At 37.3% G+C, this 23,036-nt stretch overlaps 1 protein-coding gene across 1 annotated transcript; it reads right to left on the reverse strand.

Moving 5' to 3' along the window:
• Positions 1-2,279: 2,279 nt before the first annotated feature.
• LOC128286791 (uncharacterized) lies at positions 2,280-14,929 on the reverse strand. The gene is made up of 6 exons (XM_053024505.1): positions 14,765-14,929; positions 4,839-5,230; positions 4,380-4,793; positions 3,363-4,211; positions 2,493-2,624; positions 2,280-2,307 (listed from the first exon to the last, which is right to left on the reverse strand). Exons 1-6 carry the CDS (start codon positions 14,927-14,929, stop codon positions 2,280-2,282), a joined length of 1,980 nt encoding a protein of 659 aa, XP_052880465.1.
• Positions 14,930-23,036: the final 8,107 nt, after the last annotated feature.

The following is a 23,036-nucleotide window of genomic DNA, read 5'->3' on the forward strand; positions in this document are numbered from 1 at the left end:
ACTTCTCATGCCAATCTCTGTAGGTTTCAGTCATTTTCCCCACTATCTTCTTGATGTTTTTTTTAGCAGCTTCTACTGCCCCATTCATCTTTGGGCGATATGGAGAGGAATTATGATGCTTAATCTTGAACTAACTACAAACTTCTACTATCTTTTTGTTGTTTAAGTTCAATGCATTGTCTGATATGATCCTTTCAGGCATCCCATACCGACAAATGATCTCTTTCTTCAAAAATTGACTTACAGCTGACTAAGTAACATTTGCATAAGAAGCAGCCTCTACCCACTTTGTGAAGTAATCAATGACCACAAAAATAAAGCGATGTACATTTGAAGTTTTTGGTGACATTGGCCCAATGACATCCATGCCCCACATAGAAAAAGGCCATGGAGAAGTCATAACATGTAGAGGTGAAGGTGGTACATGAATCTTGTCTCCATAAATCTGACATTTATGGCATTTCTTGGCATAATTGATACAATCCCCTTTCACAGTAGACCAATAATATCCAAACCTCATGATTTGTCTAGCCATTGTGAAACCGTTGGTGTGCGTCCCACAAACACCCTCGTGAACTTCTTCCAAGATTAATTTAGCTTCTATGGCGTCAACACATCTCAACAGTACTTGGGCCTTTCTTCTTTTACACAAGATGTCCCCGTCCAAAACATAATCGCAAGCTAATCTCCTTAAAGTTCGTTTATCATTTTTAGTTGCTTGTTCTGGGTATTTACGATCTCTCACATATCGCAATATATCTTGATACCAAGGGTTATCATCATTTTCTTTTTCCTCAATGTTACAACAGTGAGCTGGAGCCTCAAAGATACTCATCTAAATAGGTCTCATCTCTTCCTCTTTATTCACTTTAATCATTGAAGCCAAGGTTGCTAGAGCATCTGCCATTTGGTTTTCATCTCGTGGGATATAGTTGAAAGTGATGTCATCGAACTCCTCAAGTAACTCCAAAACTACCTTTCGATAATTAATCAATTTAGGATCCCTTGTCTCCCATTCTCCTCTAAGCTGGTAAATTACCAATGCAGAGTCTCCATATACTTCTAAGGTTCTTATTCCTCGCTCTATAGCCGCTCGGAGTCCCATGATGCATGCTTCATACTCAGCCATATTGTTTGTGCAATCAAAATCCAACTTGCATGTGAATGGATAATAATTGCCATTTGGGGATATGAGGACTGCCCTAATTCTATTTCCCACTGCATTGGATGCCCCATCAAAGCTCAACTTCCAAGGATGATCCTCTGTAGCTGCTACAAACATCAACTCCTAATTTGGGAAATCAAAATTCAACGGCTCATAGTCCTCTAGAGCTCTACTAGGTAGAAATTCTGCTATCGCGCTTCCTTTTATATCCTTCTGGCTCATATAGACTATGCCAAACTCTGAAAGCAAAATTTGCCATCTCGCCATTCTCCTATTCAACGCTGTTGACTCCATCATATACTTCAAAGGGTCAAGTTTTGAAATAAGCCAAGTAGTATGATATAGCATGTACTGTCTTAACCTTCGAGTCGTCCAGATTAAAGCACAACAAAATTTCTCAATTGGCGAATATCTCATCTCACACTCTATAAATTTCTTACTGAGGTAGTATATCGCCTTCTCCTTTCTTCTCGATTCGTCATGTTGTCCAAGCACACATCCCATGGCATTACTAAACACCGACAAGTACAGAATTAATGGTTTATCTGGACTAGGTCGAGATAGTACTAGAGCGTTTAACAAGTATTGCTTGACTTTATCGAAGGCATTCTGGCACTCCTCATTCCAAGTACCTTGGTTGTGTTTTCTAAGGAGGCGAAATATAGGGTAACATTTCTCAGTTAATTGTGAAATAAACCGAGCAATATAATTTAACCTTCCAAGAAAACCTCGAACTTCTTTCTGAGTGCATGGCGAAGGCAAATCTCGTATGGCTCTAACTTTGTCTGAGTCAACTTCTATTCCCTTTTCACTGACCACAAAGCCTAGTAATTTCCCTGACCTAGTTCTGAAAGTACACTTTACCGGATTAAGTTTTAACTGAAACTTCCTTAATCTCAAGAATAGTTTCCTTAAAACTTCAATATGTTCCTCCTCTGATCAAGATTTGGCAATCATATCATCAACATACACCTCAATTTCCTTGTGCATCATATCGTGGAATAAGTTCACCATGGCCTGTTGGTATGTTGCCCCTGCATTCTTCAATCCAAACGGCATTACTTTGTAGCAGAAGGTGCCCCACAAAGTTATGAAAGTAGTTTTATCCATGTCCTCAGGATGCATCTTTATCTGGTTGTACCCTGAGTAACCATCCATGAAAGAGAACAACGAATATCCTGCGATGTTGTCCACCAAGGTGTCGATGTGTGGCAAAGGAAAATTATCCTTCAGGTTAGCTTTGTTCAGATCTTTGTAATCAACGCACATTCGTACCTTCCCATCCTTCTTAGGGACTGGTACAATATTAGCTACCCATTCAGAATACTTGACCTGTTGTAAGAATCCTGCATTGAACTGCTTCTTAACCTCGACCTTTATTTTCAGTACAATATCTGGCCTCATTCTTTGCAACTTTTGTGGACTGGCTTGCAATCCTGTCTTATTGGAAGACGATGCACTACAATATTTGTACTCAACCCTGGCATATCTTAATAGGACCATGTGAAGATATCCTTGAGTTCACGTAACAACTCAATCAGTCCTTGCCTTGTGTCCTTGGCAATAAGTGCCCCAATTTTCACCTCTTTCCCTTCCTCAAGGGCTACATTCTCTATTGCCTCTTTCTCATGGGGCATAATTTGTTTCTCCTCCTGTTTTACCATTCTCAATAGATCTGGAGACACATCACTATCCTGGAAATATTCAAAATCCTGAGGTTCCTCTAAACACATGTCTTGCTTGCGAGAGAAATCAGGATTTGTAATATCAATGCTCATGTTATTGATATCTAGGGACCTGTGAGGTATAAAAGAATATACAAAGAATGAATGAATTTAAGAACGATTATTTATGTACTATGAATGAAAGAATAAGAATTGTCAAAATTTTAACGAAATATTGGTTGATAAAAATGAAACAATACTCGTTGAATTGATAAAAGTTATGTTTTATTAAAAAGATAATAAATGATCATAAGCCTATTTCACAAATATAATTCTATTACTCCTAGGTTCTAGAGTAACAAGAATGTTTGGAGAATTACCCTGAAAAATTCCTAAAGACTATAGGAAGTTCCTCCGCAGTCCAATTGTTCAGAGATCTTCTCGATTCGTAAGGGCGAATGCCCTCAAGGTTTCCTTGCTTTGATTCTTCATCTTGTATAGCATTAACTTGATGACTTCCTTCTATGAGGAACCTTCTCGATAGGAAGGTTTGGGATATTGGAGGGAATTTCATGGGTTCCCACTCCACTTTTCTTCTATTAAGGCGTGCCCTTCTTCCTTCTTGGCACTTCTCAATTTCCTTCCTCCTTTGCTTATAATCTAGTTTAAAACCTAGACCAAAGCGATCTCTCTTCTCTTTAAGTTCTGGGATTTGAGTCCCTCCTTGTAGGTATTTCCCTAATCCTTTTCCTGGTAAGGCTTCCTTTCCTACCATCATATGTAGAGCCATCCTCGTAGCTCTTGCTATTCTTGGCACCGGTAGCTCGCTCCCTTCCGAAATGAAAGTCGCATTCACAAATTCTAAAGAGCGGAAGGAGTACTCAATATACTCTTCATTCGTCTCGACATAAGGGGCCTTGCTAATGACTGCGGCTATAATGTCCTCCTCCGTATTGATGGTTATTAACCGTCCATCGGTCACTAATTTCAATTTCTGGTGCAACGACGAGGACACCACTCTCGCCAAGTGTATCCATGGCCTACCTAATAAGAAATTGTAGGAAGGCTTGATATCCATTACCAAGAAGTCTACTTCATACATGTTCGGCCCAATTTCCAAGGGAATGTCAATTCTTCCTATCACCTTCCTTTCTGTACCGTCGAAGGCTCTTACCACATTTTGACATGTCTTCATGTGAGAATCGTCAACGGGTAATCTGTTTAATGTAGACAACGGTAAAACATTCAAAGCCGATCCATTATCAACGAGCACGCTTGGGAGTGTGTACCCCTTGCGACGAGTGGTAATGTGCAAGGCCTTAGTTGACCCTCTGCCCCCCAGTGGGATTTCATCATCATTAAAGTAGATGAAATTATCCGCGCTAATATTGTTCACCAATAGGTCCAGCTTATTAACGGATATGTCATGGGTGACATATGTTTCATTAAGCACCTTCATCAATGCCTCCCTATGCGCCTCAGAACTTAAAAGTAGAGCCAGTACTGATATGCGAGCCGGCTACTTACGCAACTGTTTGACCATGCTATACTCGCTATACTTAAGAAACTTTAGAAATTCCTTAGCCTCCTCTTCCTTTACTGGCTCCTTAACAGGCATTTCAGCCCCTTTCTCTTTCTTCGTACTAACACCTTTTGCTTTTGTGGGCCTCTCTCTGACGCCCCACGTATCATAATGCTTCCCACTCCACGTGTGGGAACATTCAACTTGCACGTCTTTAGATGCGCTAGTTATATTTTCTTCCTCCGGCACTGTCACACTACAGTCATAACCCCATGGTACTCTCTTGCTATCCTTGTAAGGGAAAGGAGTAGGCTTATGGATAATGACCTTGGGCACTGCTGGTGTCCCCACTTCGTTATTCCCTGGCAGGGAGATAATAATCCTTGGCTGGCTGGTTCCTTTTTGTTCATCTTTCAGCACACTTATTTCTCTTTTATAAGAGCTATATTCAAAAATTTGTAGCTCTTCATTATCTATAAAGCCTTACACCAATGCTCTGAATTCTTCACAATTTTGGGTCTCATGACCCTCTTCTCCATGGAACACACAGTAGTTCCTCCTTTTTTCTATTTCTTTCCTAGAGGTTATCATCCCTCTCTTCATCATCTCCTCCCAAATCACCTTCATAGGCATCCTCACCTCAGCAACATTTTCCTTCATCCTTCTCTCACTAGCTTCGCCGATGGCATTCACTTCTTGATCGTCGTGATTTGGCAAAGGGTTTTCAGTATTTGGGGTACTATCAAATTTTACAACCCCCATCTTGATCAACCTCTCCACGGCCTTCTTGAATCCGGTACAATTTTCAATTGAGTGCTCCGATATTCCAGTGTGGTACTCGCATCTGGCGTTTGCATCATACCATTTAGGATATGGAGGCTGTAATGGTTTCAAGTGGAAAGGAGCAATAGCATGTGCATCGTATAATCTTTGATAAAGCTCACGATACGTCACAGGGATAGGTGTAAATTGCATCCTCTCGTGCCTTGTGCCCGATTCCTGCCTTTGAGAACCCTGTTGCCCAACCGCAGCTACTTTGGGTTGACAAACTGTGACTGCCTTCGAGTTGAAGCTACTTGTGTTATTCACCTCATTGTCTTTTCTCCTTAGGGCTGATCTTTTGGCCGCTTCCCCCTAAATTTTGCCACCTTTTATGGCATTCTCGATCATCTCTCCCGCCATGATTATGTCCGCAAAACTTTTGGTAGTACTTCCAATCATGTGAGTAATGAATGGAGCCTTCAGAGTGTTGATGAACAACATGGTGATCTCCTTCTCCAACAATGGTGGTTGAACTTGCATGGCAACCTATCTCCATCTTTGAGCTTATTGTAACGCCCCCACGCCCGAAACCGTCACCGAAGTCAAGCTCGAGGTGTTACTAAACTTATCTTACCTTTTAAACAACTTTAAACCACTTATTTTAATTTTTGGAATAAACTGTTTTTTTGCATCATGGTTACTTAAAAATTCATTTCTCGAGTTTCAAAATTCGAAATTAAGATCCGTAAATTTTTCATGAAACTAGACTCATATATCTATCTAATAATTTTTTTCTAGAATTTTTAAATTAGCCAATTAGTACAGTTTATTAGTTAAAGTTACCCCTGTTTTAGAATTCGACTGCACTGGCCTCTACTTACTACGAACCACTTTTATCTCTGTACAAAAATCATATGACTATACCGTTTGTTTCTATTAAAACTAGATTCAAAATAGGATTCTAACCATATAAAGTACACCACCTAATTATTTTTGTAAAATTTATGGTGAATTTCTAAAGTTGAAACAGGGGATCCAGAAATCGCTCTGGCCCTATTTCACTAAAACTCAGATATCTTATAAAATACAAAACCTTTACCTATTTTACTTAATCCATATGAAAATAGACACAATGAGCTTTAATTTCATATATTATTCACCATCAACCCATGTCTCTACAATTCCTTGTGATTTTTCAAAATCACGTTATTTCTGATACTTGAATCTATTTTTAAGTTACTTTCACATTTTTCTTAGTTTTCATGTGATAGTTACTACTTATTCATACATACTATTAAACATGTATATCATCAGCCCTTCTATTAGTTAATCACTAGCAAGTATTTACACATCATTCATTGATCATATCATATCAAAAGAAACCAAGTTCCTATACATGCCATACACAAAACGAAACGTCTAACTATACCAATGTGATTTCTTCGATAGTGTGATCGGTCTCCGACGTTTCCTTTGATCCCCGAGTGGCTTGATAAGAACTATAAGAAAAAGAAAATGAAGAGAGTAAGCACTAGGCTTAGTAAACTTACAAGCAAATAAATTACAACATTCAACATAATGAATAATTATACATAATGTCACCTAGCCTCATAAACTTTCTTTACTTCTCATTTTCTACCTTCTTCTTTACTCATTTACCTTCTTTCTTACCTGACCTTTCACTATTCATAAATATAATCTACCTTCCCTTTTGCTGATAATTCACTGAAATTTAACGTGTACAATGACCTGTTGAACCACTCAGAATACTAAGGATACTAGGGTCGTTCCTGTCTGTCAAGATCCTGCCAATGCCATGTCTTCGACATGGACTTACATGAATTATTCTTGTCTCCAATGCCATATATATATATATATATTATGGGCTTACATGGCTCATTCCTTTCTCCAAAGCCATATATTTGATATGGACTTACATGGCTTATTTCTGTCCTGTCCTGTCTTGTCAACCCCAATATCCTAACATTCTTAAGGTTCAAACGGGGCTTCCTAATGCTTTTTCTCTATCACTTCGCCTTTAATTCGACTTTAAATATTCTTAAGAAAAATAAGTATATAAATGCTGGAACTTGACAATAATAATGTAAAATAAAAGAATATTGCATTTATTTACTGTAAACTTACGTCGTATGCAAAAATAGTTACTTTTACCATTTCGTCCACAACTTGGTCTTTTTCCCATTTTAGCCCGAATTTCAGTTTTCCTTGCTCTATCATTTAAAATATAGTCTAATTAGGACTCACATTATTAAAATTGACCCAAAATCATATTTTGGAAAAATTACAATTTTGCCCCTAAACTTTCGCATATTTACACTTTTGCCCCAAAGCTCGTAAATTAAACTTCAGCCTATTTTCTTAGGTTTTATGACATGCTGATCATTTTTACCTTCTATGGCAGCATCAAATTCACACTCTAACATGCACTTATGACTATTAGGTATTTTTACCGATTAAGTCCTTTTACTTGTTTTTGCTTAAAACCGAGTAGTACAAGTTGTCTAACATAATTTAAAACCTCATATTCTATCATAAAACACCAAAATACACAAATTTCACCTATGGGTATTTTTCCAAATATGAACCCTAGGTTGAATTATTGCTAGCATAAGCTTAATCGAGTACCTGGACTCTAAAAACGTAAAAATCATTAAAAACGAGGCTAGAACGGACTTACAATCGAGCTTGGAAGCTTGAAAAACCCTAGCCATGGTTTCTCCTTGCTATATTTGGCCATGGGGTTGAAGATGAGCAAAATTGGCTTTTAATTTTATATTTTAATTCATTTTACCCCTAAATGACCAAAATGCCCTTACTACTAAACTTTCCAAAAATTCCATCCATGTCCAATTTTTGTCCATAGACTTAGAAATTGGTAAACTTACTCTTTAAGGACCTCTAATTAGTAATCTAATTCAATTTTATGCAAAATACTTCTAGAACACAAGTTTTGCAATTTATTCAATTTAGTCCCTAATTTCAAATTAAGCACTTTATGTATAGAATTTCTTCACGAAATTTTCACAAAATCATGCAAACATATCATAGACCTCAAAATAATAATAAAATAAATTTTTCTACCTTGGATTTGTGGTTTCACAACCACTGTTCCGTTTAGACCTTATTTCGGGATGTTACATTTCTCCCCCCTTTAGGGATTTTCGCCCCCGAAAATCTTACCTGTGAAGAGATTTGGGTACTGTTTTCGCATAGCCTCTTCGAGTTCCCATATAGCCTCGTCTACCCCATGTCTATTCCATAGTACTTTCACAAGTGCAATACTTTTGTTCCTTAATTGCTTTACCTCTCGAGCTAGAATCTCTACCGATTCTTCACCGTAAGTCATATCCGGTCGTAGTTCAATTTCTGTCGGTGAAATTATATGTGAAGGATCCGAAAGATACCGACGTAGCATAGATACGTGGAACACATCATGAATCTTCTCTAATTCAGGTGGTAATGCTAGCCGATATGCTACCGGTCCAACTTTTCCAATTATTTCATATGGTCCAATAAAACGCGGACTTAACTTGCCCTTTCGTCCAAATCTAAGGACTTTCTTCCATGGAGACACTTTCAAAAATACCTTATCACCAACTTGAAACTCGATTTCCCTTCGTTTCAAATTCGCATAAGATTTCTGTCTATCTGAAGCAGCTTTTAAACAATCTCGAATCACTTTCACCTTTTCTTCGGTTTCTTTTATTAGATCAACTCCATAAATCTAATTTTTCTTGAGTTCAGTCCAATACAATGGCGTCCGACATTTACGACCATACAATGCTTCATAAGGTGCCATCTTCAAACTCGTCTGATAACTATTATTATAAGCAAATTCTACCAACGATAAGTACCTTTCCCAACTACCTTGAAATTCCACTATGCAACATCTGAGCACGTCTTCAAGAATCTAAATTACTCTCTCTGATTGTCCATAAGTTTGTGGATGAAAGGCAGTGCTAAAATTTAACTTTGTACCTAATGCCTCTTGTAACTTTTGCCAAAACCGTGAAGTAAATCTCAGATCTCTATCCGAAATGATTGACAAAGGTATTCCATGAAGTCTAACAATGTCACGGATATACAATTCAGCCAACTTATTAAGAGAATAATCCATACGTACCGGAATAAAATGAGCCGATTTAGTCAATCTGTCAACTATTACCCAGATGGCATTTTTCTTCCCCGGAGTTAACGGCAACCCTGATATAAAACCATAGTAATCCGATCCCATTTCCATTCAGGAACCATGATAGGCTGGAGTAATCCCGAAGGTACTTGGTGTTCAGCTTCCACTTGTTGACAAACTAAGCACTTTGATACAAACTCGAAAATATCTCTTTTCATTCCACTCCACCAGTACATTTTCTTTAAATCATTATACATCTTTGTACTACCTGGATGAATAGACAAAGAACTACTATGTGCTTCCTGTAAGATCTTTCGAATAAGCTCATCATTCTTCGGTACACATACCCTATCTCGGAACATCAAACAACCGCCAGAACTGATCTGAAAGTCTGACTCTATATCCGACTTACACCGATCTCTTTTGGCTAACAACTCACTGTCATTTTTTTGAGCTTCACAAATTTCTTCAAGAAACATCGGTTTAGCTCTCAACTCAGCTAAGATAAAACCATCATCTAATAAGGCTAGACTAGTGTTCAAAGCTCTTAATGCAAATAAAGATTTCCTACTCAAAGCATCAGCAACAACGTTTGCCTTACCTGGGTGATAATCGAGCACTAACTCATAATCTTTAATCAACTCTAACCATCTTCTTTGCCTTAAATTCAAATCTTTTTGAGTAATCAAATATTTCAAACTTTTGTGATCAGTGAATATGTGGCACTTCTCACTGTACAAATAATGTCTCTAAATCTTCAGCGCAAAAACAATGGCAGCTAGCTCTAAATCATGTGTCGGATAGTTCTTCTCATGTGGCTTTAGTTGTCTAGAAGCATAAGTAATTACCTTCCCTTCCTGTATAAGTACATAACCAAGTCCATTCATGGACGCATCACTGTAAATCACAAACTCCTTACCTGGTTCTAGTTGCACTAAAACAGGAGCTTTAGTCAACAATGCTTTTAACTTGTCAAAACTCTGTTGACACTTCTCAGTCCATTCAAACTTGACATCCTTTCGCAGCAATCTTGTCAGCGGCGTAGCTATCATGGAAAATCCCTCTACAAATCGCCTATAATATCCAGCAAGACCAAGAAAACTTCTAACTTCTGATACATTTCTAGGAGGCTTCCAATCAACAATGGCTGAAATCTTCTCGGATCAACTTTAATACCTTCACCTGAAACAATATGTCCAAGAAAACCAACTTCTCGTAACCAGAACTCACTTTTGCTGAACTTGGCATACAACTGATTATCTTTCAGAATCTGTAAAACTTTCTCAAATGCTCTACATGCTCAGTCCCATCATGAGAATAAATCAAGATATCATCAATGAACACAACTACAAACTTATCCAAGTACGGTCTGAAAATTTGGTTCATTAAGTCCATGAAAATGGCAGGAGCATTAGTCAAGCCAAATGGCATCACAAGGAACTCATAATGACCATACCTAGTCCAGAAAGCAGTCTTCAAGACATCTGACTCTTTAACTCGCAACTGATAGTATCCGGATCTCAAATCTATCTTAAAAAAAGCACAGTAGCTCCCTTCAATTGATCAAACAGATCATCAATTCTAGGCAATGGATACTTGTTCTTTACTGTTACCTTGTTAAGTTGCCGATAATTTATGCACAATCTCATCGATCATCATATTACCTTGTTTCAATTCCAGAATTCCTTTCTCTTACGGTCAATAAACCTCGATGATGTACTTTTTACGAAATTCCTCTGAAAGAAATCCCAAGTGACCCTCTCCTTTGGTACAACTGATACAAGTGTCTTCCACCAGTAGTAGGCTAAGTCTCTAAGAAGTGATACTACACATTTCATACATTCCTCGGGTGTACAAGATAATTCATCAAAGACTCGATAGTATTTTCTAACCAAAATTCGCTCTCTTTCGCATCATCATCTTTTGTTGCTCGGAACTCTTCGCCTTGTTTCTGATTCTATCAATGGTGGCTTTTCTCTTATCACTGCACTGTGGATCGGGGAGCTTGAGCTACATGGGTAGCCTAAGAATCATGAGGGGTGGAGGTCTAAGCTGCCGGATTCGCATGCGATCAGAACTCGGCAAACAAATCATTCAAAGCTTGGAAGAGAGCTTCTCGAGTCACTCCTCACTGATTAACTGTTACTGGCCTATGCTCAGATGGCGCTACCCCTTCCACGGGAGCAAGCGCTTTACTTTCTACATCATCATCACCAGCTCGCTCGGGATCCATTACAATAAAACAAAATATTTAAAAATCGTCAGGAGCCGTCACACTATCAAAATACAGGTATGGCATGTATAGCTAGACTTTTACTCACACTAACTGTTCAGAGAATCGACTAAACCTGCTCTGATACCAATAAATGTAACGCCCCTATGCCAAAACCGTCACCGAAGTCAAGCTCGAGGTGTTACTAAACTTATCTTACCTTTTAAACAACTCTAAACCAGTTATTTTAATTTTCGGAATAAACTATTTTTTTGCATCATGGTTACTTAAAAATTCATTTCTCGAGTTTCAAAACTCGAAATTAAGATCCGTAAATTTTTCATGAAACTAGACTCATATATCTATCTAATAATTGTTTTCTAGAATTTTTGAATTAGCCAATTAGTACAGTTTATTAGTTAAAGTTACCCCTATTTTAGAATTCGACTGCACTGGCCTCTACTTACTACGAACCACTTTTATCTCTGTACAAAAATCATATGACTATACCGTTTGTTTCTATTAAAACTAGATTCAAAATATGATTCTAGCCATATAAAGTACACCACCTAATTATTTTTGTACAATTTATGGTGAATTTCTAAAGTTGAAATAAGGGATCTAGAAATCGTTCTGGCCCTATTTCACTAAAACTCAGATATCTTATAAAATACAAAACCTTTACCTGTTTTACTTAATCCATATGAAAATAGACACAATGAGCTTTAATTTCATATATTATTCACCATCAACCCATGTCTCTACAATTCCTTGTGATTTTTCAAAATCACGTTATTTCTGATACTTGAATCTGTTTTTAAGTTACTTTCACATTTTTCTTAGTTTTCATGTGATAGTTACTACTTATTCATACATATTATTAAACATGTATATCATCAACCCTTCTATTAGTTAATCACTAGCAAGTATTTACACATCATTCATTGATCATATCATATCAAAAGAAACCAAGTTCCTATACATGTCATACACAAAACGAAACGTCTAACTATACCAATGTGATTTCTTCGATAGTGTGATCGGTCTCCGACGTTTCCTTTGATCCCCGAGTGGCTTGATAAGAACTATAAGAAAAAGAAAATGAAGAGAGTAAGCACTAGGCTTAGTAAGCTTACAAGCAAATAAATTACAACATTCAACATAATGAATAATTATACATAATGTCACCTAGCCTCATAAACTTTCTTTACTTCTCATTTTCTACCTTCTTCTTTACTCATTTACCTTCTTTCTTACCTGACATTTCACTATTCATAAATATAATCTACCTTCCCTTTTGCTGATGATTCACTGTAATTTAATGTGTACAATGACCCGTTGAACCACTCAGAATACTAAGGATACTAGGGTCGTTCCTGTCTATCAATATCCTGCCAATGCCATGTCTTTGACATGGACTTACATGAATTATTCCTGTCTCCAATGCCATATATATATATTATGGGCTTACATGGCTCATTCCTGTCTCCAAAGCCATATATTTGATATGGACTTACATGGCTCATTTCTGTCCTGTCCTGTCCTATCAACCCCAATATTCTAACATTCCTAAGGTTCAAACGGGGCTTCCTAATGCTTTTTCTCTATCACTTCGCCTTTAATTCGACTTTAAATATTCTCAAGAAAAATAAGTATATAAATACTGGAAATTGACAATAATAATGTAAAATAAAAGAATATTGCATTTATCTACTGTAAACTTACCTCGTATGCAAAAATAGCTACTTTTACCATTTCGTCCACAACTTGGTATTTTCCTCATTTTAGCCCAAATTTCAGTTTTCCTTGCTCTATCATTTAAAATATAGTCTAATTAGGACTCACATTATTCAAATTGACCCAAAATCATATTTTTTCAAAATTACAGTTTTGCCCCTAAACTTTCGCATATTTACACTTTTTCCCCAAAGCTCGTAAATTAAACTTCAGCCTATTTTCTTATGTTTTATGACATGCTGATCATTTTTCTCTTTTATGGCAGCATCAAATTCACACTCTAACATGCACTTATGACTATTAGGTATTTTTACCGATTAAGTACTTTTACTCGTTTTTGCTTAAAACCGAGTAGTACAAGTTGTCTAACATAATTTAAAACCTCATATTCTATCATAAAACACCAAAATACACAAATTTCACCTATGGGTATTTTTCCAAATATGAACCCTAGGTTGAATTATTGCTAGCATAAGCTTAATCGAGTACCGGGACTCTAAAAACGTAAAAATCATTAAAAACGAGGCTAGAACAGACTTACAATCGAGCTTGGAAGCTTGAAAAACCCTAGCCATGGTTTCTCCTTGCTATATTCGGCCATGGGGTTGAAGATGAGCAAAATTGGCTTTTAATTTTATATTTTAATTCATTTTACCCCTAAATGACCAAAATGCCCTTACTACTAAACTTTCCAAAAATTCCATCCATGTCCAATTTTTGTCCATAGACTTAGAAATTGGTAAACTTACTCTTTAAGTACCTCTAATTAATAATCTAATTCAATTTTATGCAAAATACTTCTAGAACACAAGTTTTGCAATTTATTCAATTTAGTCCCTAATTTCAAATTAAGCACTTTATGCATAGAATTTCTTCACGAAATTTTCACACAATCATGCAAACATATCATAGACCTCATAATAATAATAAAATAAATTTTTCTACCTCGAATTTGTGGTTTTGCAACCACTGTTTCGTTTAGGCCTTATTTCGGGATGTTACACATATTGCCTAAAATTCTCATTAGGCTTTTTCTCCATGTTTTGCAGCGTGATCCTATCCGGCGTCATGTCAGTCACATGATTGTACTATTACATGAAGGCTTGTGCAAGATCCCTCCATGAATTTATTCTGGCCCGGCTCAACTGATTGTACCACCTTGGTGCTGCTCCCACTAAGCTATCTTGGAAACAATGAATCAACAGTTGATCATTGTTCACATATCCGGTCATCCTCCTACAGAACATCGTAATGTGGGCCTCTGGGCAAGTAGTCCCGTTGTACTTTTCAAACTTCGGCATTTTGAATTTATGGGGAAGCACCTGGGACCAAACTCAAGCCTTTGGCATCAACTCCATAATGCCCATCAACACTCTCTAGAGCCTTAAATTTCTCCTCCAACCATCTACAATGTTTCTCCACATGTTTTACAGCTTCGGTCTCAAATCTTCCTTTTTAGCCACGTCCAAGTCAGGAATGAGAGGATTGGTAGGGTTGTCACCCAAATTGAATCCTGAACCAGTTAGGTTATCATGTGGATCCCAGCATCAACCGGTCCATGTTGAGGCCTTATAGTGACAGACGGCCTCCTACGAAGTGCCTCGATTTGTGTAGGCCCATGGGGTGGAGTAAAGCCTAGAGGATGATCCTCTTCCTTCTCACCAGTGATTGCCATAGGGGCTTTTCCCTTATCAGTGGCCCTCAGCAACTGAGCCATCTCAGTCATCATATTCCTCTAAGCCTCTAGCATTTGCTCCCTCATGTCGTTTTGTATCTTGGCTAATTGCTCTTACAATTGGTCCTGCATGTCCTTTTGTAGCTGTTCAAACCTTTGATTCATATTCCTAGATTTTGCATGAGTTCCGTACTGATGCGTGGTTTTTAGATTTTCTTTTCTACTTCTCTGGTAATTTTAACTAATTAGGGTCTTTCTATAACTTTGAATGCAAACGATGCGATGAAATGCTATGAGATGCAAATGCATGAATGCAAAAAGGACATCGATTTTGATTCAATCTCATTTAGAAAACTTTATTTAGAAAAAGAATATCTTTACATATAAGAGGATTACAAATACACTTTCGCCCTAATGCCCAAAGTTTTAACTCTATCTAATAAAAGGACTAACTCTGGACCTACATCCGACGATGACTCATGCATCATACTCAATACATCAGCTCGTACTGCCAAGTCTCGAACGTGTTTAGCTACCTCTCGGATCTGAATTATGGCTTCTCTAATAAGGTAATCTTTATCTCTGACTTGTTCTTTAGACTGGCACAGTTCTCCCTTTAAATAATCCTCTCGTGCCTCAAACTGCTCGATAAAAAACTTACTATCTTGAAATGCTGATTCCAACTCCTCAACTTTGCCTTTTAACTTCCTTACCTCTACTGTGGAATCACGACTTCGCTGCAGATGAAGGGATCGCCCAAGCTCAGTCACGTTAGTTTTTAACCCTTGATTTTCTTTCTCTAAGGTCAAATTCCGTAATTGCATCTCTTGAAACTTCCTCTCCCAATATTCGGCTTTGGACTTTTCCTCTCGGACCTCTTTCTGCAACTGATCTGAAGATCCTCCTATTCTCGCTCTCTTCAAGGATACTTGTGCCCTTTTGTAATGCTCCTTTAAATCATCTCGATCTTCTTCAATCTTCCTTTTCTCCTTCTCTCTTTCTCGACCTCCATCTTTTGAACATCGACATCGAGGCTCAGGTAGATCTTCTCTTCCTCAAGCCTTTCTATCTTCTTTTCGAGCTCTAAGTTCTTTCTCTCGAACACTTGCTTCAAGATCTCTAACTCCGAGGGCATCACTTGCAAGTATTCCTCCATCGGTTGTGCTCCTTCCATGCTTGGCCTAGGGATATTGTCATTAATCCTTCTACTCTTCCACTCAATGTACTCAGGGGTCGTAGCAGGGTTAATAGCTACTCCTTTCAATCTACAAGTCTGGTTCCAAGCACTAGAGATCTCACTAACCTTCTTCTTGTAATCAGCTCCTCTATACAAGAACTCATTTTGAGCCAGTCCATGAGTTGCTGGTACGAACTGCCTTAATCTATGCTGCCTCAACACCAGCAAAGGGGCATAACCGATGGCACCCCAAATTCCCAACAGAGGGACCCAACCAAAACTGCCGCATCGATAAAGAATCTCACTAGGAATCATCCACGGAGCCCTCCACTCAACATCCTTCGACTGAAGGTTCTGAAGTAGCGCTATCCAATTCTCTTCTGGAACATCAACTCTCCTAGTTGAAGCTGCTATGTCCTTTAACGGGGAGTAATCCTCAAAGAAGACTCGACAAACAACCCTATCTATCAATCGTAAGTGACTGTAAAACCAAGCTAAAAGTAACTGAGCACAACCAACAAACCTACCCGCACTAGCCTTTTTACATGTATTTAAGGACCTGAATGTCTCCACCAAAATCGCAGGAACAAAAGTGACCCGTTTACTAAGTCGATGGAAGAGATCCGTGGTTGCCTCGTCTACATATCCCAAGGCCCTAGGGAAAACCATTAGTCCATACAAGCTTAAGGCAAAAATGTCTACCTTCTTCGCCTCATCTGGATGTGTCTGGATCAGATCCTTTAAAGCTCCCCATGGAATGCATTTACTCTCACCCTTTTCTTTAATTCTAGCCATGATCCACTGCTCGCTCATCTCCGTAATGGTCATCAGCTTCTTACCAAAGGTTGGGACACAAGCCGCTCGAGAATAAATCCTATCACACTGAAATCTAGGACACCGAAGTAAGGTTGTGTACTCCTCCACAGTAGGCACTAAATCTACCTCCCCAAAGGTAAAACAACTATATGCTGGGTTCCAAAATGAGCAAGAGCTCGAAACAAGTTCTCATCAACCTGAATATCAAACAAATAGGGCAAATCTCCATAATTACCGTAGAATGATTGCTTGGTCTCATTGCCCCACTGATCCCAAATCGCCTTAAGCTCCTGCAGATTATTCTGTGACACTGATACGAGTGTAGTCTGATAGCTCTGACATATATCCTAGAGTTATGCTATCCCCTTTTCCTAGCTGAGTTTGCTCCGACCATCTATGGACGTTAGCGTTGCCCTCCACTCTATCAAGAAGTCCGTTTTCCATAATAAAATTTCCTAACTTAGAAACCGACCGTGAATCGATACCTTTTAGATGTAATATGACATGCAACGAAACAAAAAACAAATTGTCAGTGTCATATGATAAATAACTTATAAGGGTAATAATCTTAGAGTACCACTATCCAAATTGAGCTCTTACGATTTTTTTATATGAGGTTTTAGTTCTAAAGTTTAAGGTACCCGAACCAGTAGATTCCTCGATCCTCACCCATTATAGGCTCATTTGAATCAAGTTCAGTTCAGGGGAATACATTTCCCTATGGCTACATGGAGATGAAAATCTCACGAAACAATAGGTACGGATGTATCCCGAAAGTGATCCACTATCCTGCACGGAGGCGAAAACCTCACGAAGGTGTAGTTTCTCACTCCCACTTAAGGGTGTGACCACAATGGTCGTGCAAATGCAATGCATATCAGAATATAGCAACATATGTAATAATACAAACACATGTAATGCAAAGAGGATTGAATTTTAAAATTTTTCAAATTTTCGACATTAAAACAAGAAATAATCAATTACACGACTTGACTCCCTTATTAGTCCCCAGCGGAGTCACCAAGCTGTTGAGACCCTTTTTTTAAATCGAGTTTTGGAAAATGGGAATCTACTTTAAGAAAAACAAAACAGGAGTCGCCACCAATCTTTTTAGGTGTGATTGGATCACCTTATAAAATGTTTTGTTTTAAAACATTAATTTTGGTCTACGAAAGTCGAGAAAATGGATTCGAGAGTCGGTTACGTACAAGGAAGGGTTAGCACCCTCGTAACGCCCAAATATTGGTACCTAATCGATTATCAAATGTCTTTAATGTCGGAAGTTTAAAATTTTTAAGATGCAATCCTCTTTAGGATATTTTAATTTTGAAAATTAGGGTTCACTTGTATCAAATGAATCAAAATATTACATCCAATAAGTTAGGAAGCAATATTTTTAAAACATTCGAAGCTAAGCTAGCCCTTTTTGAAAATCCCTATCTCAAAACGACAAAACGCCATATCCAGTAAGTTAGGACACAACGCTTTGAAATTCCAAGACAGTTGCTAATATTTTGAAAACCTTAAGAACTTAGAAGGGTGCTTGACTATTCAAAATCAACGAGAAAAGTCGCAATCCAGTAAGTTAGGGCACTACCTTTCTCGAAGTTTCCAAATACCAAGCATTGCCTTTTTATTTTTGAAAACCTTTGAATCTCATTTTTAATTAATGCATGAAGAACCATATATATACATTATAACATGTAAGATAGCATATTACAATAATAAGTAGCTAAAACATGCATTTAAACAAATTTTAAACAACAAACATGGCAAATTTAAAACATGTAAAACATACATACAAGAAATATCGACCGACATTAAAAATGAATAAGTAAGCATATAAACATATAAGGTATAATTCAACATACATTTTAATAAATCAATAGACAAAAAATGATGCATGGCATACAATTTAACATAAACATGCCTAAAATAATACCAACATACATGTCAATTCTAAAATATGACCTTTAATAATAATTATAAAACAAACATTTAATATATAAATGATATGTTCAACATATATAAAAGAATCAGTCTATATTAAAAATGGAATATAAAGTGAGTAATTATTGATAAAACATACCTAAAATATAAATTAAAGAACAATATTTAATAATAAATTTCAAAATAAGTCATGTATAATAATACAATATAAATAGTATATGTAATAAAAGATAATTTTTTTATAGCATATAATATAAAAGTATACAAGTTAAAAATATTTAATAATAATTTGCCAATTTTAAAAATTATATAATAAGTAATTGAAAATAATATAATAATATATATAAATATGAAATAATATAGGAAAATAATAATATAATAAATAAGGTTTATATGTATATAAAAATAATATTTATATTAAAATAAAAGTAATATATATTAATTTTTAAAATAAATAAATTAAAAAAGAAGAAATAAAAGGACTAAAATTAAATTTAAATAAAAATCGAGGTTAATTAAAAAGGAATTTGGGCCTAATCGAGATGCCCATTAAAATCCTAAGGACTCATTGGGAAATTTTCCTTATCCCCAAAACGGCACTGTTTCAATACAGCCTTAAAGTGGCCCTTTGTTGGGATTAAATTAAAACTGAAATAAAATATTAGTGCCAAATTATAATAAAAATAAAATGAATTTATGAATTTTAAAAATGCAGAGGACCAATTAAACAATTAACCCAAAACTTAAAAACTCGCGGATCTTTTTTGAGTTTTCGGGTCAACACGTGGACCTTAGAGGGTTGACACGTCGTCGTTTTAGGCTTATCAGACTAAGCCAAAACGACGTCACATTGATTAGGCTATATAAGCCTAATTTCACACCCTCGATTCAATTTTGCAACCTGCATTTCAAAAACAAACAAAAAATTTCTCTGAGAAAACCTCTGGCCCTCAGAGCTCTGGCCATAGGGCAGTCCTGGCTCTTCCCTAGGCTCCACCGTGCTTTGCTCGTACGCGCCTCCACGCGCCACCGTCGGGGCCACCGTACACGATGGCTAGGGTTTAAAAAAAAACCTCCTTTCCTTCGCCAATCGTCAGGTAATCTCTTCCTCCTTTTGTTTTCCTTAGTTATTTTTTTAAAAAAAAATCTGTATATACATGCAAGAAGATGAATAGGTGAGTAAAAAATAAAGCAAAAAATGATTCGATTACCTCAAAAACAGGAAACTGCCTTTTATTTCTCTATTTCAAATGAATACAACTTTTTGTGTTTTTCTTTCTGAGTGTGTAAATCTATGTATCTCTTTTTTTTTTTGTTTCTCTCTGTTTCTGTATGTAAGCCTTTTTAGTGTACTTTGTGTATCTTTCTTTCTTTTTCAGTATGAGTAAGCGTTCCCCCAGTTTACAAGTTGAAGAGAGGCTTTATAGCCTCAGAATTTTACAAATTTAGGAAAGAAATCAAAGATTTCTTTCCATTTTTGTTTCTATTTTCTGCTGTTTGTTTCTTGCCTTTTTCTGCTGGTTTCCTTTTTTGCTTGCAGGTATCAAAAAATCTGGCGAAGATTACTGTTGATGCGAATATGCCTATATGCCTGTTCGTGCACTGGTTATGGCCTAACCACAGTACGATCTCCACTGGGAATGCGAAGATCTCAGCGTCGGCAGTGGAACGATCGGTGGTTGGGATGGTGCGCTGAAAGGTCACTGGAGAGACGTTGATGGGGGCACGATTGGTGGCTGGAGAGTCGTTGAGATGGTGAGGCACTGATGGGGCATTGAAAGGCCCTGAGATAGTGCATTGAATGGTGGCCTCGATTTCGGGAGTTGCAACGTCACTGGTACAACATTGAAGGGGCCTTAATTCGGGAACTAGACAGACGCTCCCCGAACTTTCCAGAATCTGTTGCGATGCGAGGAGAAAGAGCTAGGGTTGGAAACCCTAGCTAGAAATTTTAAGTTTTGGGCCTCTTGGGCCTTCATGAGTTTTGGGTCTACTTGTGTATTTGGGCTTGGGTGTAACGGATACTGGGTAGTGGTAGGCTTACTGGGTTGTAACCAGGTGTAGGGATTGAGGGCTTCAAAGATACCCGAACTTTGGGCTTTTGTAAAAAGACTTTATTAATGGACTGTCTCATAAATAAACATTTTTTTATTTATTTTTTATTCTTGGTTTTAAGGCCCGGGTAAATTTGGGTTATTACACATATATGATTTAGATGATAAGTTTATTTGTATATGGCATACTAAGCTTTTGTAAGCTTACTTTGTGTGTGTTTGCATTGTTTTATAGATATCATAGCTATCGGGAGCTTGGAGATCGTCGAGGATCATCACCACACTATCGAACTATATTTTGGTACCTCTTGAAAATGTATATATTGGAGTATGGCATGTATAGGATAGAAGTAATTGCATATGCTTTGGTAATGTATATATCTAGCCATCTGATTTGGCTTGATTAAGGTTGTGTATATGAAAAAGTATTTGATATGAAATATGTGATACAATATATCAATATTATGTGTTCATGAATGGCCAAGTGAATAGGTCATAACGGTAAGTTGTGGTAAGTGCTTATGTGAGAAATTGGTAATTTCATGGCATGAGAATGAATAAAGTGAATTGAGATTATGAAGTATATGTTTGGCATGATAAGAGCTTATGATTTGGCATGTTTTGATTTACATTTTGAGTATGAAATAGATTGGTTATTATATGGTATGAACGATGTATGAATTGGATTTGAATTTTTTTGAAAATATGATGCTTTAGATGCCTATTTGTTGATTGTAGGGAGGACCCTTAATGGGTGGCAATTTGGCCTTGTAAATGGCCTATTTTTGCCCACACGGGCAGGGATATGTGCGTGTGTCTCAGCCGTGTTGCTCAATTGCCATTTCAAAATGAGCCTAGGCAGACCACACAGTCACGCATACGGGCGTGTGCTAGGCCATGTGGCCAAGTCAGTTTCGACCACGAGCTAGACACACAGGCGTGTGACTGGCCGTGTGGACAAGTCAGTATGTGTGCCCTGTTTTAACACGACCTAGACACACGGGCGTGTTTGAAGCTGTGTGAGGCACACGCCCTGTTCACATAGGAGTGTCACCTGTATAAATTTGAAAAAATGTTTAATTTTCAAAAAAATTTGTAGAAGCTTAGTTTAGTCTCGACCCCTTTCTAAAGCATGTTTAAGGTCTCGTTGACCTATGTAAGAGACTCTGTATTGATGTATGTCTATGATGTTATGATTATTGTGAAATGAATGTTAAGTTTTCTGATTTATCCGGTAACGCCTTTAACGATAGTTCGGGGACGGATATGGGTTAGGGGTGTTAAAATTGGTTGGTATCAGAGCTACAGTTTAGTAGATTCTAGGACTAACGTAGTGTATGTGAGTCTAGCTATACATACCATATTTATGAACTGTGATAGTGTGATGAATCCTGAGAATGAAAATGTGTTTTTATATAGCAAATGGATCCCAAACGAGCCGTAGCTGACTATATCAAGAGCAATGCGCCTGCTCCCGTGCAAGGGAGAGCGCCATCCGATTCTAGACCGGCTATGAGTAGCCATGATGGAGAGGCTAGACAAGTCTTCTATCAAATGATGAATGATTGGTTTAGTTAGTACATTAGAACTAATCCGGTTGTTCAACAACCCCCAACCCTGGCTAATCCTCCACAAGTCCCTGTTATGTCAAAAGCTAATCCAAATCAGTTGATTAAGCCTCCGGTTGATAAGATTAGAAAATATGAGGCAGAAGAATTTCGTGCTATAACTAATGATGATGCTAAAAAAGCTGAGTTCTGGTTATAGAATACGATAAGAGTGTTTGATGAATTGTCTCTAACTCTGGATGAATGCATAAAATGTGCCGTTCCACTTCTGAGAGATACGGCATATCACTGGTGGAAGACTTTGATATCAAGGGTTCCAAGAGAGCGAGTCACCTAGGATTTCTTTCGAGCTAAATTCCGAAAGAAATACATTAGTCAGATATTCATAAATCAAAAACATCTTGAATTGAAGCAAGGTCCTATGTCTGTTACAGAATATGAGTGAGAATTTGTAAGACTGAGTCAATATGCTTGAGAATGTGTTTCGACTAAAGCTATAATGTGCAAGAGATTCGAGGATGGATTGAATGAGAATATCCGTTTGTTATTTGGGATTCTTGAGATCAAAGAATTTGTTGTGCTTG

The sequence above is a fragment of the Gossypium arboreum genome, chromosome 13 (genome assembly GCF_025698485.1).
Source record: "Gossypium arboreum isolate Shixiya-1 chromosome 13, ASM2569848v2, whole genome shotgun sequence".
Taxonomy (NCBI): Eukaryota; Viridiplantae; Streptophyta; class Magnoliopsida; order Malvales; family Malvaceae; genus Gossypium; species Gossypium arboreum.

What these genes read in the sequence shown, in the direction of transcription:
- LOC128286791 (XM_053024505.1), bottom strand. Translation starts at nt 14,929, where the DNA reads ATGGCTCAGTTGCTGAGGGCCACTGATAAGGGAAAAGCCCCTATGGCA. An exon ending in GAAGAATTCAGAGCATTGGT is followed by an intron (nt 4,794 to 4,838) that starts GTAAGGCTTTAT and finishes TTTTGAATATAG; the next exon opens with CTCTTATAAAAGAGAAATAA. An exon ending in AAGTTTCTTAAGTATAGCGA is followed by an intron (nt 4,212 to 4,379) that starts GTATAGCATGGT and finishes GAACAATATTAG; the next exon opens with CGCGGATAATTTCATCTACT.